This window comes from Oncorhynchus masou, chromosome 18, assembly GCF_036934945.1.
Source record: "Oncorhynchus masou masou isolate Uvic2021 chromosome 18, UVic_Omas_1.1, whole genome shotgun sequence".
NCBI lineage: Eukaryota > Metazoa > Chordata > Actinopteri > Salmoniformes > Salmonidae > Oncorhynchus > Oncorhynchus masou.
In genome coordinates, this window is record NC_088229.1 from 26,381,312 (window position 1) to 26,395,837 (window position 14,526).

The 14,526-nt window shown below is 42.0% G+C and overlaps 1 protein-coding gene across 2 annotated transcripts in view; it reads left to right on the forward strand.

Annotated features, from left to right (window-relative positions):
* Positions 1-22: 22 nt before the first annotated feature.
* Positions 23-14,526, forward strand: part of cep104 (centrosomal protein 104) — a 41,055-nt gene continuing 26,551 nt past the window's right edge. Inside the window, exons 1-11 of one of the 2 annotated variants that reach the window (XM_064922742.1) lie at positions 23-254; positions 818-971; positions 1,563-1,736; positions 2,148-2,286; positions 2,414-2,476; positions 4,246-4,322; positions 6,815-6,983; positions 8,304-8,459; positions 10,224-10,460; positions 11,517-11,729; positions 11,865-12,032. In XM_064922742.1, coding sequence (XP_064778814.1) covers positions 859-971; positions 1,563-1,736; positions 2,148-2,286; positions 2,414-2,476; positions 4,246-4,322; positions 6,815-6,983; positions 8,304-8,459; positions 10,224-10,460; positions 11,517-11,729; positions 11,865-12,032 — 1,509 coding nt within the window. In that variant the 5' untranslated portion in view covers positions 23-254; positions 818-858. The remainder of the gene's footprint in view (positions 255-817; positions 972-1,562; positions 1,737-2,147; positions 2,287-2,413; positions 2,477-4,245; positions 4,323-6,814; positions 6,984-8,303; positions 8,460-10,223; positions 10,461-11,516; positions 11,730-11,864; positions 12,033-14,526) is intronic. The other variant, XM_064922741.1, reaches the window with a different exon arrangement.

Consider the following 14,526-nt stretch of genomic DNA (forward strand, 5'->3'; position numbering starts at 1 on the left):
TAAAATGTCTATCTGCCGAATGGAAGACGCAGTGACATATGCATCGAGCAGTGGAGATGATATGCGCAGTGCACGTGCAGACTGGATACTCAAATATCTTTTTTGAATTGATTAAAAACTTCATGGACCACAGTCCTTCGCGGTGAGACGATGGTCCGGCACATGCGCACCTTAGCTTACTAGTTGTTGTCAGCGGTGGTTATGGAGATGAAATGGGACTTGGGCAAGCTGTCAACATTTTTGTAATGTTCAAGGTAAGATATCTTTGATATATTTGTGGTAACACTGTACTTCAATAGGAAATACGTTGTATTCAAACGGTGGTTTTATTGTGCATCCGGTGTCACTATATTTATGTGAATTCAAGGTGTTTTACGTTACCATTCTAAGTAGGAACGAGTTAGCTAACGTTAGCTAGTTACAGCAAGCTAGCTAGCCTGTCTTTTACTCGCGCTGTCATCGCTCCAAGTTCATTCCTTCCCACCTCAGGGACGTCAGAAGCAAGCAAGCAATGCAATTCCATATAGCTAACACGGAGTATTGAAATGTATGCTATTGAACTCATTTGTTTAGGGGCATAAATTTGATATTAAATGCCAGAATGATATGAAAATTAAATGGCAGAATGATATCCCAAGTTCACCTACACATCTAATCTTGTGTCCATTGTAGAGTAGTGTAGCTGTCAAAGTTTATCTCAATCCCAGGGTGAATATTGCTGTCAGTCTTCCATGGTTTATGAGTATAGGTAGCTGAGCTAATTACTGTGCCAATCTATTTGATTGTGAAAGGTGCTTCAGATGATATTCAGTTGTAGGTTGTTATGTTTCTCCATATTTGAAATTGTGCAGCAGCAGGATGCCCCGGAAGATAGGATTCACCCTGGTCAGTTCCTCTGGTCACGAAGATAACTTCAGTGCCAAGGAGCTGATGGTCCATGCACCAACGGTCAATGGCTGGAGATCTGCCAGGTAGACACTCTCTATCACACACACACTCTCTCATGTGCGCCTCCGCCATATGCAAGTGTCCCAAAGCCTCCGAAGGCCACTTCGACCAAGGCTGCAGGCTCCAGAGCGAAGTGTTATCCTAACACACACTGCAATATGTTTGGAGTTTGTGCAATTTCATACAAAAAATAGCAAGGATTGCCAAATTATATGGCGTGCGTTTGTTTATCTGATTTCGAGGCTTGACGCATGAAACAAATGAAATACTTTCCGAATTAAATGTTTAACTGTTACTGACCTTTATATTTAGTTAAACAACAGGTGGAATTTCATGCTTGTTTTATTATTTAAATGTAGAACATGAATTGCGTCATTCAAGTCAGGAGTGTGTCCTGAAGTTGATGGGTTTATTGATCCCCTCACCACTCTTTTGAAGTTATCCTCTGAGTTTCGTCACCAACACGTGACAACTGAGGGTCCTCCAAACAAGTTTGTTGGGGCGAGGGGCTGGTTTGAGATTCACACACGCACACACTGCTTTTGGATCCTTACAGTACATTACTGAAAAACAGTCAGTACTAGAAGTACCAACCTCACTGTTTCTTTCCACAGGTTCTGTCCATACCCTCAGCAGGTCACTTTGCAGTTGCCAGAGCGGAGTCGGGTCCGTAAGCTGCAGCTGCTTGCCCACCAGTACCTGATCTCAGGCAAAATAGAGTTCCACATCGGGGACCGATTATTAGAGGCTGACTCACTTGGTCTCTCTGGGCACCTCCGCAGGCTAGGGTGAGTCAGTAGAACCAGCCAAAAGAGAAGTCTGACCGACACAGACAAGGCACCAAAAGCAAGAAACTGAGCTGTAACAGGGAGGGAGTATCTGAACTCTTCTGATAGAAAATGTGTTTTTGCTGTTGCAAAACATTTTGCTATGGTGTATCCTAATGTATATGAGTCTGGCTTAGTTGGTTGTCATGTTTCTATGGAGCATGGTGCTGTGAACAGAAAGGTTGTTGGTTCAATTTCTACCTGACACACACATTGTAATGAATATAGATGCTGAACTTCATCATCTGTTATTTCTAAGTAACTATATTCCTATTATGATATATAATAGCCTACATTTTCATCATATTTACTGCTTTGTTGTTACAAGAAAGGTGCACAGTAATAGAAATTGATATGCAACCTTTGCCATAGGTATGTTTCTTTATCAGACAATGAGAAAACAGGCTTCAAAGCCCGGGAGCTGAAGTCTGTTCACGTGGACGCCATTGGAACATACCTCCGTATAACCTTTCACAGAAACCATGTCAACCGCTACAACCTTTACAACCAGGTACTCCACTATGAAGTCATAAAGTCATTCCCCTTAACCTGTTTATTTGACTTACATACTACCACATTCATATCATTTTATAGTTTATTTGATTTATTTTTTCATCGACTTTTGTTTATCATTTCAGGTTGCATTGGTTGCCATTAATGTTTTGGGAGATTCTGTGGATGGCACTGCTGTTGACACAATTGTAAGTGGTCGCTCTTTAACGTGTGTGAGTGTTCTGTCATGTTTAATGTTACTGTATAATTAAGGTGCAATACTACTGTGAAACACCAGAATGCGCTGCTGTGCTAGTATTTGTGTGGGCCTGCCAACCTGAAGTAAATTTCTTGATAGGCTGCGCTAATAAAAACATCTATTTGATTTCATTACTTGTCCATAAGCATTTAACCCACAACGGTGAGTATGGCTACTGTAGAACCATATACACATTATATACCTACATTGTTCTGCAGATAATCATGGTTGATATTTCTGAATATTGTGGACTTGCCTAGTTAAATAAAGGTAAAATAATGGATAAAAGCATCTGCTAAATGGCATATATTTTATTGGTGTTATGCGTTTCCATAATATGTATTTTCCACCAGTGCCTTTGTTGTCCTATGGACAGAGTATTGTAGATCTCTGCAGTTCATCCCATGGGCCTCTTGAATCTTTCAGTCTTCTCCTTGTAACTTTTGCCACATTTCAGGCTTCAAACATAAAGATATAAAACTGGAAGTGTCCCACTTGTTGTTGATTCTTCACAAAAAAATACAGTTTTATATCTTTATGTTTGAAGCCTGAAATGTGGCAAAATTTGTTAAAAAAGTTTGAAATATCCAATAAATGTCGTTCAAATTGTTCCCACTTGTTGTTGATTCTTCACAAAAAAATACAGTTTTATATCTTTATGGGGCCTGAAATGTGGCAAAACTTTCGCAAGGCACTGTATGTATAGAGAAAATAGAAAAAACCCTTTTCCACTGTTTATATATTCAAACTGTGTGTCAGTGTATGTTTACAAAATGCACACAGACTACAGTTTGCACACAAACAGTGTTTGCATGGTGGTCACTGTGTGTGCCTGTATTGGCATCTGTATTGGTGTGTGCGCTGCTTGCCCTGACAGGCGTGGGGCAGGAATGTGGTAATCCGACTCCGAGGGCAGAGTAATCACAGCGGAGGCCTTAGCCACTGTAATCAGATAGACCTGCGGACGGACAGCCCCTGGAAGAGAGTGGCCCAGCTCCTGGGGGGGAAGTTTCCTCTAGCTACAGATATAAGATCAGCTTCCCCTCCCCAGTCCTAACCTTAACCATTCATGTGGAAAATGCAAAGCTGACCAAAGATCAGCGTCTAGGGGCAACTTTCCCCTATACCAAGTGGCCCAGTCTTACCTCTCCAACACACAGATAGGCAGATTCCACGGTACAAGCTTCACATTGTCACTCTCTAATCCCACTCTTAGGCACCACCACCCGGCCACAGTGTTAGCTTGCCTGGTTATCTCTCAGGGAGTTTAGTTTTCTTACTGCTGCATGTATGTTGTGATTGTACAGGGAAAGCCTATAGTGACTTTGAAGTATGTGGAGTGAGAACTGGTCGTATCATTGACATACTACTTGTGGTAGATCACCTAACTCTGTGGTGTTGTGGCACTGATGACTTGCCTCATCAAGTATTATACAGAGTTGAGTAGTCCTCTTATCAAGTACTGTTTTCACTCTCTTGTTTACCACTAGACTATGCTCCATTCCTGTATCCATAATAATGACTCCATTAAGTGGTTGTGTGTTTTGCTGAGCAGATGACCTGTCTGGGCCTTATGGCTGTGTGTTTTGCTGAGCAGATGACCTGTCTGGGCCTTATGGCTGTGTGTTTTGCTGAGCAGATGACCTGTCTGGGCCTTATGGCTGTGTGTTTTGCAGCCTGTCATTGAAGGAGGTTCATTGTACCTCTGTTTGTCCTCAGCCTAGCAGAGAGCAACTGATTGAGCACTACCTCAACATTAGTCAACACGAGACCGCCTTGGATGGAACATACATGGGGTAAGGGTTGAAGGCTCAAGGCGCATTGTACTGTGAAGTGCTCTGTGACCATGCTGTTTAAACAAAACATTAGCCTTGAAGTTGACGTATGATTACCACTCAATTTGCCATTTCCATTTTACAGTTTTTCTCTTTAGCTTGGACTATAGTCTGTTAACAGTAGATATGTAGAACCCAGGAACTGATGCATCAATTGGAATAGTTGTCAATTTGTCACTCTGAGACTCCAAGATGTCATTCACATTTTTAGAAAAACAAATCAATATCCCATAGATTAGGGGTAAGCATCTAGATTCAGCCTCGGGACGATTTTTTTATTGGAGCCGATGATCGGGGGGCCGGAACATAATTATAATATTTTGTTCACTTTAAATTGACCACAACCACTATAAGCCCAAAAAGAGAGAATTTTATACCTTGAATACATTGAGATAATCATTTTTTTTTATTCGTGGGAATACTTGGTGAACAGATTTCCTAAATTAAACACATGTTTTGCTGAATTCCTAGTGATTTTAGTTTTTGAACAAAAATGAAAATCCTAAATATACTTACTGACTTTTTTGTCCCCATGGGGATTTTTTTTTGCAGTGTCATGTACACGTTTAAATACAAAACAAAATTGACAATACAACTTTCATAACAGTTACATACCAATAAAACATTATTTTTTTTTTTTAATTTAAGACTAGCCTGCCGGCCTTACTGCGTCGATAGGAACATTAGCCCGAGCTTTTAGGAGGGATATCACACCTGGCACAAATGATGGTCTAGTTCTGTTTTTCCTGCTGAGGGGTGCCCTATACCTGTGCCCAGAGGAGAGTAGTTCAAAGTTCGGGTACAGGGGGTGGCTTGGGTCTAAAATTATTTTGTGAGGCTTGCGGTGGGCCCTGACCTTAAAGATCTCATCCAGGCCTGTTTGACTCCAACTACCTTGCTTGCTGTGGTAATAATCCTTCTCAGCATATTTCTCTGGCTGACCGTGGCATTGCCAAACCAACAAACAATACAAAAAGTTAAAATACTCTCAATGAAATATAAAACAGAGTTTGAGTCTGTAAAACAGAGTCCGTATAGTACAGTCTACATTAAAAGATCCCAGCTTTTTGAGCAAGTACAGTCTCTGTTGGCTCGTTGTAGATCAGGTCTGTACATTTACTCCGCTGAAGCTTATTGTCCAAGAGGACACCCAGGTATTTGTATTCCTCTACAATCTCTATATTCTGACCTCTGATAGATGTTGCAGAGGTAGGTGTTGTACACTTCCTGAAGTCTATGCACATCTATACAGTACCAGTCAAATATACATACTCATTTAAGGGGTTTTATTTATTTTGACTATTTTCTACATTGTAGAATAACTATAAAATAACACATATGGAATCATGTAGTCACCAAAAAAGTAGCCACCCTTTGCCTTGATGAAAGCTTTGCACACTCTTTGCATTCTCTCAACAAGCTTCATGAGGAATGCTTTTCCAACAGTCTTGAAGGTGTTCTCACATATGCTGAGCACTTGTTGGCTGCTTTTCCTTCAATCTGCGGTCCAACTCATCCCCCAAGCCATCTGAATTGGGTTGAGGTTGGGTGATTGTGGATGCCAGGTCATCTGATGCAGCACTCCATCACTCTCCTTCTTGGTCAAATAGCCCTTAGCCTGGAGGTGTGTTGGGTCATTGTCCTGTTGAAAAACAAATGATAGTCCCACTAAGAGCAAACCAGATGGGATGGCGTATCACTGCAGAATGGTGTGGTAGCCATGCTGGTTAAGTGTGCCTTGAATTCTAAATAAATCAGACAGTGTCACCAGGAAAGCACCATCACACCTCCTCCTCTATGCTTCACGGTGAGAACCACACATGCCGAGATCATCTGTTCACCTACTCTGCGTCTCACAAATACACAGTGGTTTCAACCAAAAATTGCAAATTTCGACTCATCAGACCAATGGACAGATTTCCACTGGTCTAATGTAAATATCTCATGTTTCTTGGCCCAAGCAAGTCTATTCTTCTTTCTGGTGTCCTTTAGTAGTGGGCTTGAGTTTATTTTGGGATGCAAAGAAACCAATACTAAAGGACACCTATAAGAAGAAGAGACTTGCTTGGGTCATGAAACCCGAGCAATAGACATTTAGACCGTTAGAAATTTGGTTCCAACCACAGTTTCTTTGTGAGATGCGGTGTAGGTGAAGGAAAAACAGCCAACAAGTGCTCAGCATATGTGGGAACTCATTCAGAGGATGCCAAGAGTGTGTAAAGCAAAAGAAAAACGGCTCCCTGCCATAGATGTTAAAAATCATATTTTTTTACAATACTGATGATACTTGGGAGTCGTGTTGTGACTCAACAAATGTAAAGAATGTGTTTAACTAATCACTCACTTTTAGATAACAATGTAAACCAATTAGGGTATTCAAAATGTTATCTAAAAGTGTGAAATTAAGCTCTAGTCTGCATTAAAAGTTGCTCTATCCCATTGTTTTTGTTCAGTAAGTGTGAGTCCATCTCTCCTCTGGATGACCTGGCTTTTGACATGTACCAGGACCCCGAGGTAGCCCACATCATCCGCCTGCTGGATGACAAGAAGCAGGAGATGGTCCGTCAGGAGAGATACGAGTTCGCCAAAACACTCAAGCAGGCTATCGCTGACCTGCAGAAGGTACTTCTAGGGTCTTCTGTGTGAAAATTGAACAAAATACTCAATAACCCCCTCCCCATTGGCCCTTGTGTAGATCTGAAAAGATGTATTGCATAGTTAGATTCAAGTAATATGACAGAAATTCCACCTAGCCTGTCAGAGGATAAGGTGGAGTGCCATATTGCCTATACAGTACCTACCTATCCATCTACATGAAGTGCTTAGGGGTAGGGGAGAAAATTGTTGTTAGAATCACAAGCAAGAAGTTTGACATTGAAACAGTACACAGATATGCTATCTTTGCAATATAAATGGACACAAAGTATACTCCATATCACATCTTGTGAGTGAATTCAGACGCCACCCCGTAGCCAAAGAACTTCCCAATTCCAGTCCACTTGTACGCCTGGCCAATTAGCATTGCATGCGCTGCTGTTGCCAAGGTGGTCAAACCGAAACTCTTCGACTATAGCCTCTTGAGGTTATAAATCACACCAACGTAGGATTTACAGAAAAGGCAATTACTTCATATTGTGCTTCCGAGTGGCGCAGCGGTCTAAGGCACTGCATGTCAATGCAAGAGGTGTCACTACAGTCCCTGGTTCGAATCCAGGCTGAATCACATCTGGCTGTGATTGGGAGTCCCATAGGGCGGCACACAATTGGCCCAGCGTTGTCCGGGTTTGGCCGGGTAGGCCGTCATTGTAAATAATAATTTGTTCATAACTGGCTTGCCTAGTTAAATAAAGGTTGAATATTGTCACATACTTCAAATATATCTACTACTAATTGTCTTTCACATCAGTAGCTGTGTTACCCATAGACTTATATATGTGTGTTACCTGGCACCGGACTAGCAAGCTTGCTCAGTTCTATGAAATTTCCCTGTAAAATGATGCATTGGACTGGAACCTCTGGTCTCTGTCCTAAGTGGCACCCTATTCCCTCTGTACTGCACTACTTCCCTATGGGCCCTGGTCATAAGTAGTGTACTATAAAGTTATTAGGGTACCATTTTAGATATTGACAATGGTAAAATATCCAGTTCGTAAATGTTAAAGATTCCATCCATGGAATACCATGATGCCCTGTGGGCATGGCAATGCCCCGTTGCATACTAACCACAATTTAAGGAGAATTTGCTCAACATTTATTTTATGCAGTCATGTTGAACAATAATAGATAGTTTGCCACTTACTTCCAACATCTAGGCCTTTAGTTATCCATTCATGGACATTAAAATATTTAATCACAAAAAAAAGAATAAAACATACTCTGTTTCTCTTTCTCCATCCTCTCTCCTCTTTCTTCCTTCTGTCCCCCTGTGTGACTGTGGGCTAGGTAGGAGAACGTCTGGGCCGATATGACGTGGAGAAATGCTGTGCCATAGAAAAGGAGGACTATGACACAGCCAAGAAAAAGAAGGAGCAAATGGAGGAGTACAGGATGACGGTGTACCATCAACTAGAGGTCCACAACCTACTGGACATGGGCATGGTGAGTGGCTCAATGTGGCTTCTTCAGTCATTTGAATTGTTGTGACTGGAAATGTACACTATATATACAAAAGTATGTGCCCGTTGCTGACAGGTGTATAAAATTGAGCACACGGACATGCAATCTCCATAGACAAACATTGGCAGTAGAATGGCCTTACTGAAGAGCTCAGTGATTTACAACGTGGCACCGTCATAGGATGCCACCTTTCCAACAAGTCAGTTTGTTATAAATAGTCTGTCCTCGGTTGCAACACGCACTGCCGAGTTCCAAACTGCCTCTTTCAAGCACAAGCTTAAGATCACCATGCGCAATGCCAAGCATCGGCTGGAATGGTGTAATGCTCGCTGTCATTGGACTCTGGAGCAGTGGAAACGCGTTCTCTGGAGTGATGAATCACGCTTCATCATCTGGCAGTCCAACGGATGAATCTGGTTTTGACGGATGCCAGGAGAACACTACCTGTCTGAATTCCTGGTGCCAACTGTAAAGTTTGGTGGAGGAGGAATAAGGGTCTAGGGCTGTTTTTCATGGTTTGGGCTAGGCCCCTTAGTTCCAGTGAAGGGAAATCTTAATGCTACAGCATACAATGATATTCTAGACGATTCTGTGCTTCCAACACTTGTGGAAATAGTTTGGGGAAGATCCTTTCCTGTTTCAGCATAACAATGCCCCTGTGCACAAACTGAGGTCCATACAGAAATGGTTTGTTGAGATCGGTGTGGAAGAACTTGACTGGCCTGCACAGAGCCCTGACCTCAACCCCATCGGACACCTTTGGGATAAATTGAAACACCCAACATCAATGTCCAACCTCACTAAAGCTCTTGTGGAAGCAGGTCCCGAGCAATGTTCCAACATCTAGTGGAAAGCCTCCAGTAGAGTGGGGTCTGTTATAGCAGCAAAGGTGAGACCAACTCCATATTCATGCCCATGATTTCGCATTGAGATGTTTGACGAGCAGGTGTCCAAATACACTACATGACCAAAAGTATCTTAATGCCCTCATTTAACAATATTAATTGGGTTTTTGGATAAAACAGCATAAAAACAATGCTGTGACAACATATCAACTGAAAACAAACATACATTACAAGTTCGTTCACTATGGCAGCGGTTTCCAAACTTTTCCTTTCCGGGGACCACCAAGTCACAGTCAAAGGCTATTGAGGTCCACCATTCGCAGAGTCGCATTATTTTTTTACATAAAATATCTATCTTAGCGGACATTTTCTTTCTATTTTATCAGTGAATGTAACAGCTTAAAGGCCTATTATGTTTGTTATTCAATTTGCATTGTGAAAAGTAATGTAAAATTGCTTACAACTTCATTATAGGCCCAACTGTTATTATTTTTCACAAAAAAATGAAACCAGTTGAAAACCACTGCACTATGGTAATTAATGGTCTTTTTATTATTTTTTAAACAACTTAACTAGCATTTCTACAAATATTCATATTTTTTGTCACTTTAGCAGACACTTTTCCAGAGCGTCTTACAAGAGCAATTACGGTTAACTGCCTTGCTGAAGGGCACATTGACAGATTTTTCACCTAGTCTACTCGGGGATTTGAACCAGTGACCTTTCGATTACTGGCCCATTGTGCTTAAACGCTAGGCTACCTGGCTCCCCATATATCCCATCTTCCATCTTGCATTAAATGACATTTGGTCATCTTTCAACCTTGACACCCACCAACATTGCAAAGCCAAGCAGTTTGATGAGGAAAGCCCTCCCTCTTCTCTCCTCATGTTGACTTTAGATAAAGGAGATGACGGAGTCACCATCTGAGGACTCTCCCGATGTGCCTTCCCCACGCCGCCACCAAGTAGGACACAAGATGAGGGTTGTCACGGAAACGAGGAGGAGGAGAAACCAGGAACCTGTGATCACAGAGACTGTGGAACCTTTCCCCCCTAAACCTGTCAGTCCCCCCCAAACCCTGCTGCGCTCCCTCCCTCCGACACCACACTCCTACCCAGCAGTGCCCAGGATAGATGTGAGTCCCACACTGAATCACACTATGTAGCACTATTGTTTCACTTGTGAAACAAAGCATGATTCTGTTTGGCTTTCAAGGCTAGCAAAGACTAAACTGCCAAGTTAAAAAGCTCTGATTGATGCCCAGTTATAGTTGAAGTTTTCTTATGCTATTCACAACTTTTAGCCTTTTCCCATGTTATACTAAACACCAAAAGTTATTGAAAAAGAGTTATTGTCACAACAAGAAACACACTGAGCCCCTCCTTATAATCTGCAGGGGTGTTTGCAGGGGTCCTGTGTGGCTCAGTCGGTAGAGCATGGCGCTTGCTCCTTGGGGCCATATGTAAAAGTAGTGGCCCCAGCCGACTTGTAAGTCGCTTTGGACAAAAGCGTCTGCTAAATGGGATATATTATTATTATATTATGAAACACTCAAATATGAGATTATGACCAAGATGTTATATGGTTTACTCACCAGTGTGACTGCAGACAGGTTCAGTTTCACAATTTAATTAAAAGTGTGAAACAGTTGAGTGACTTTAGCACGAGCCAACCTGGCTGGAAGGCCCTGCTTTTGGCCTTTTACAGGACAGGAGTATTGTGCCAGTTGGCTGACAATTAAACTTGGATTAGATATTATACCTGGGTTCTAAAACTCATTATACATACAACGACAGCATCGTCAATGAAAGCAACATTTGTTTTAGTAGATAATCTGATCAGTCAATCTTTTCACCAGTTTGTCTAGTTCGGTCTGTTTGGTTGGTTACATAGTCTTTTTCTCTTGAACACTGAAATGTTCAGTATATCTCAACACTTGCGATATCTGGGTGTAAGAAATGTAAACTTGCTTAAATCTTCACTCATCAAGTCCAAACTCTTAACCAACCCAACAGGTAACTTTTGTTTATTTCAATCCTCAATTAGTGTTGCTGCAAGCAAAGTAATATTAGCGTCATGTGAGGTTATCTTAAAGAAGTGAATTGATCTATATAGAAACATGATCTAACCACAATAATTAAACAATAGTTTGATGCCCCATTGATCTCCCATTGAATGACTGTATGCACAGGTCACTGCCCTGCCTTATGATGAGAGACCCCTACCTGCCCTGCAGAGAAAGGGGGAGATGCCCCAGAGCCACCCTGAGGAGTCCGGTCTCCCCCCCTCTCCCCTGGCCGCCATCATCCCCTGTAGCCCTGGTGTGACTGGGGAGCCTGAGCCCCTGACAGAGAGTGCCCAGAGAGAGGCCAGTTTCCCTATCGAGGTGTACGGAGACGGACTGGTGAGATAAATACACACAAGCATGTATGCACACACACATACACAGGAAAAACCCAGACTTCACATGATGTATCTCTCATAGTCAGTCCATCATCCTCTGGACAGTTTGACTTTCTAATCCTCTCATCCGCCCTAGGTGGCTGGAGCTTATTCAAAAACGTGGTCCTACCGGGAAGATGCCCTGCTGGCTGTATACAAGAAACTGACGGAAGTTTCGGCAGGGACGCCCAAGGAGAAACTGAGGAACATGATTAGGGCAGCAGTGTTTCTGGTCAAGAAGGCCCTCAAGGATAAAGTATCATCTGTGAGTTTTAAATGGTATTGCAATGTGTGTCCCAAATGGTATCGTATTCCCTATATGGTGCACTACTTTTGACCAGATCCCAATGGGACCTAGTCAAATGTATATAGGGAATAGGGTGTCATTTTGGGCACAGGCACTCCCTATTTAGCCTAGGTATGATAATTTACCGGTAGCTGTGATGCCAGGGGATCTTTTGGGGGTTGTGTTCTTTATTACTCAGAACAATAGGTTAACATGTTTACCTTTTTGTGCCTTTAACCACACTTGGACAAGATTGAAGTTAAAAAAAACATGTAGAACATAAAAAGAGCTAGCTACATGCCTTAGGCCACAATGACTAACCACCCTTGTTGCCTGGGGCTGATTTATGGAGGCCAACATTCAATCTAACCCACGCTTGGGAAACCTGCACTGGGGGAAGTGATATGGTACCGTTTCACAGTAGTGTGTTGTAATGAACAGAGAAGTCTATGTGCACTGAGAAGTTTGTGAACAGGGTAAATATTGATCATGCAGTTTTAGAGGGTGGTTTGCACACAAAAATAGACAACTTCAGAAATAAATATATACATTTTGGGGCTTTGCCTACATAGCAGGCAGCAGGGCCATTTTTGTTAAATGTTTGTCTATTTTTGTGTTCGAACCATGCTCTTATTTGTGGACTTCCTTGTTTAGGCATTATTTAACATGGGATGATATTTGTGACACTTTTCTCCCTGTGTTTGATGAACAAGATAACAACAGGGTTTTTCCCTTAAAAGTCTATACGATCAGCATAATATAGAATGATTAAGTGAAAGGCATTGTCCATGTTTTGAAGGCAGTTGCGGTGTGTGGATAAAATCACTGGGTAAGCCAAGACAGACAAAAAAGCTATACTACAACCTATGAGTTGTAATAATTGCGTTGTTTGCTCTAACCTGTTAGTTCATATGTGTTGACACTGATATTTTTGGAGGCTCCCGAGTGGCGCAGCGGTCTAAGGCACTGCATCTCAGTGCAGACTACAAACTCTGGTTCGATCCTGGGCTATAATCACAACCTGCCTTGATCGGGAATCCCATAGGGAGGTGCACACTTGGCCCAGCATCATCTATGTTAAGGAAGGGTTTGGCCGGGTAGGACATCATTGTAAAATAAGAATTGGTTTTAACTGATATATATACACACACACACAGTTGAAGTTTACATACACTTAGGTTGGAGTCATTAAAACTAGTTTTTCAACCACTCCACAATTTTCTTGTTAACAAGCTATAGTTTTGGCAAGTCGGTTAGGACATCTACTTTGTGCATGACACAAGTAATTTTTCCAACAATTGTTTACAGACCGATTATTTCACTTATAATTCACTGTATCACAATTCCAGTGGGTCAGAAGTTTACATACACTAAGTTGACTGTGCCTTTAAACAGCTTGGAAAATTCTAGAAAACTATGTCATGGATTTAGAAGCTTCTGATAGGCTAATTGACATAATTTGAGTCAATTGGAGGTGTACCTGGGGATGTATTTCAAGGCCTACCTTCAAACTCAGTGCCTCTTTGCTTGACATCATGGGAAAATCAAAAGAAATCAGCCAAGACCTCAGAAATGAAATTGTAGACATCTACAAGTCTGATTCATCCTTGGCAGCAATTTCCAAATGCCTGAAGGTACCACGTTCATCCGTACAAACAATAGTACACAAGTATAAACACCATGGGACCACGCCGCCGTCATACTGCTCAGGAAGGAGACGCGTTCTGTCTCCTAGAGATGAACGTACTTTGGTGCGAAAAGTGCAAATCAATCCCAGAACCACAGCAAAGAACTTTGTGAAGATGCTGGGGGAAACAGGTAGAAAAATATCTATATCCACAGTAAAATGAGTCCTATATCAACATAACCTGAAAGGCTTCTCAGCAAGGAAGAAGCCACTGCTCCAAAACCACAATGACCATTGTTTTGTTTGGAGGAAAAGGTGGAGGCTTGCAAAGAACACCATTCCAACCGGGAAGCACGGGGGTGGCAGCATCATGTTGTGGGGGTGCTTTGCTACAGGAGGGACTGGTGTGCTTCACAAAATAGATGGCATCATGAGGTAAGAAAATGATGTGGATATATTGAAGCAACATCTCAAGACATTAGTCAGGAAGTTAAAGCTTGGTCGCAAATGGGTCTTCTAAATGGACAATGACCCCAAGCATACTTCCAAAGTTGTGGTAAAAAGTCAAGGTATTGGAGTGTCCATCACAAAGCCCTGACCTCAACCCTATAGGAAATGTGTGAGCAGAATTTAAAAAGCGTGTGCGAACAAGGAGGCCTACAAACCTGACTCAGTTACACCAGCTTAGTCCGGAGGAATGGGCCAAAATTCACCCAACGTTTTGTGGGATGCTTGTGGAAGGCTACCTGACACGTTTGACTCAAGTTAAACCATTTAAAGGCAATGCTACCAAATACTGATTGAGTGTATGTAAACTTCTGACCCACTGGGAATGTGATGAAAGAA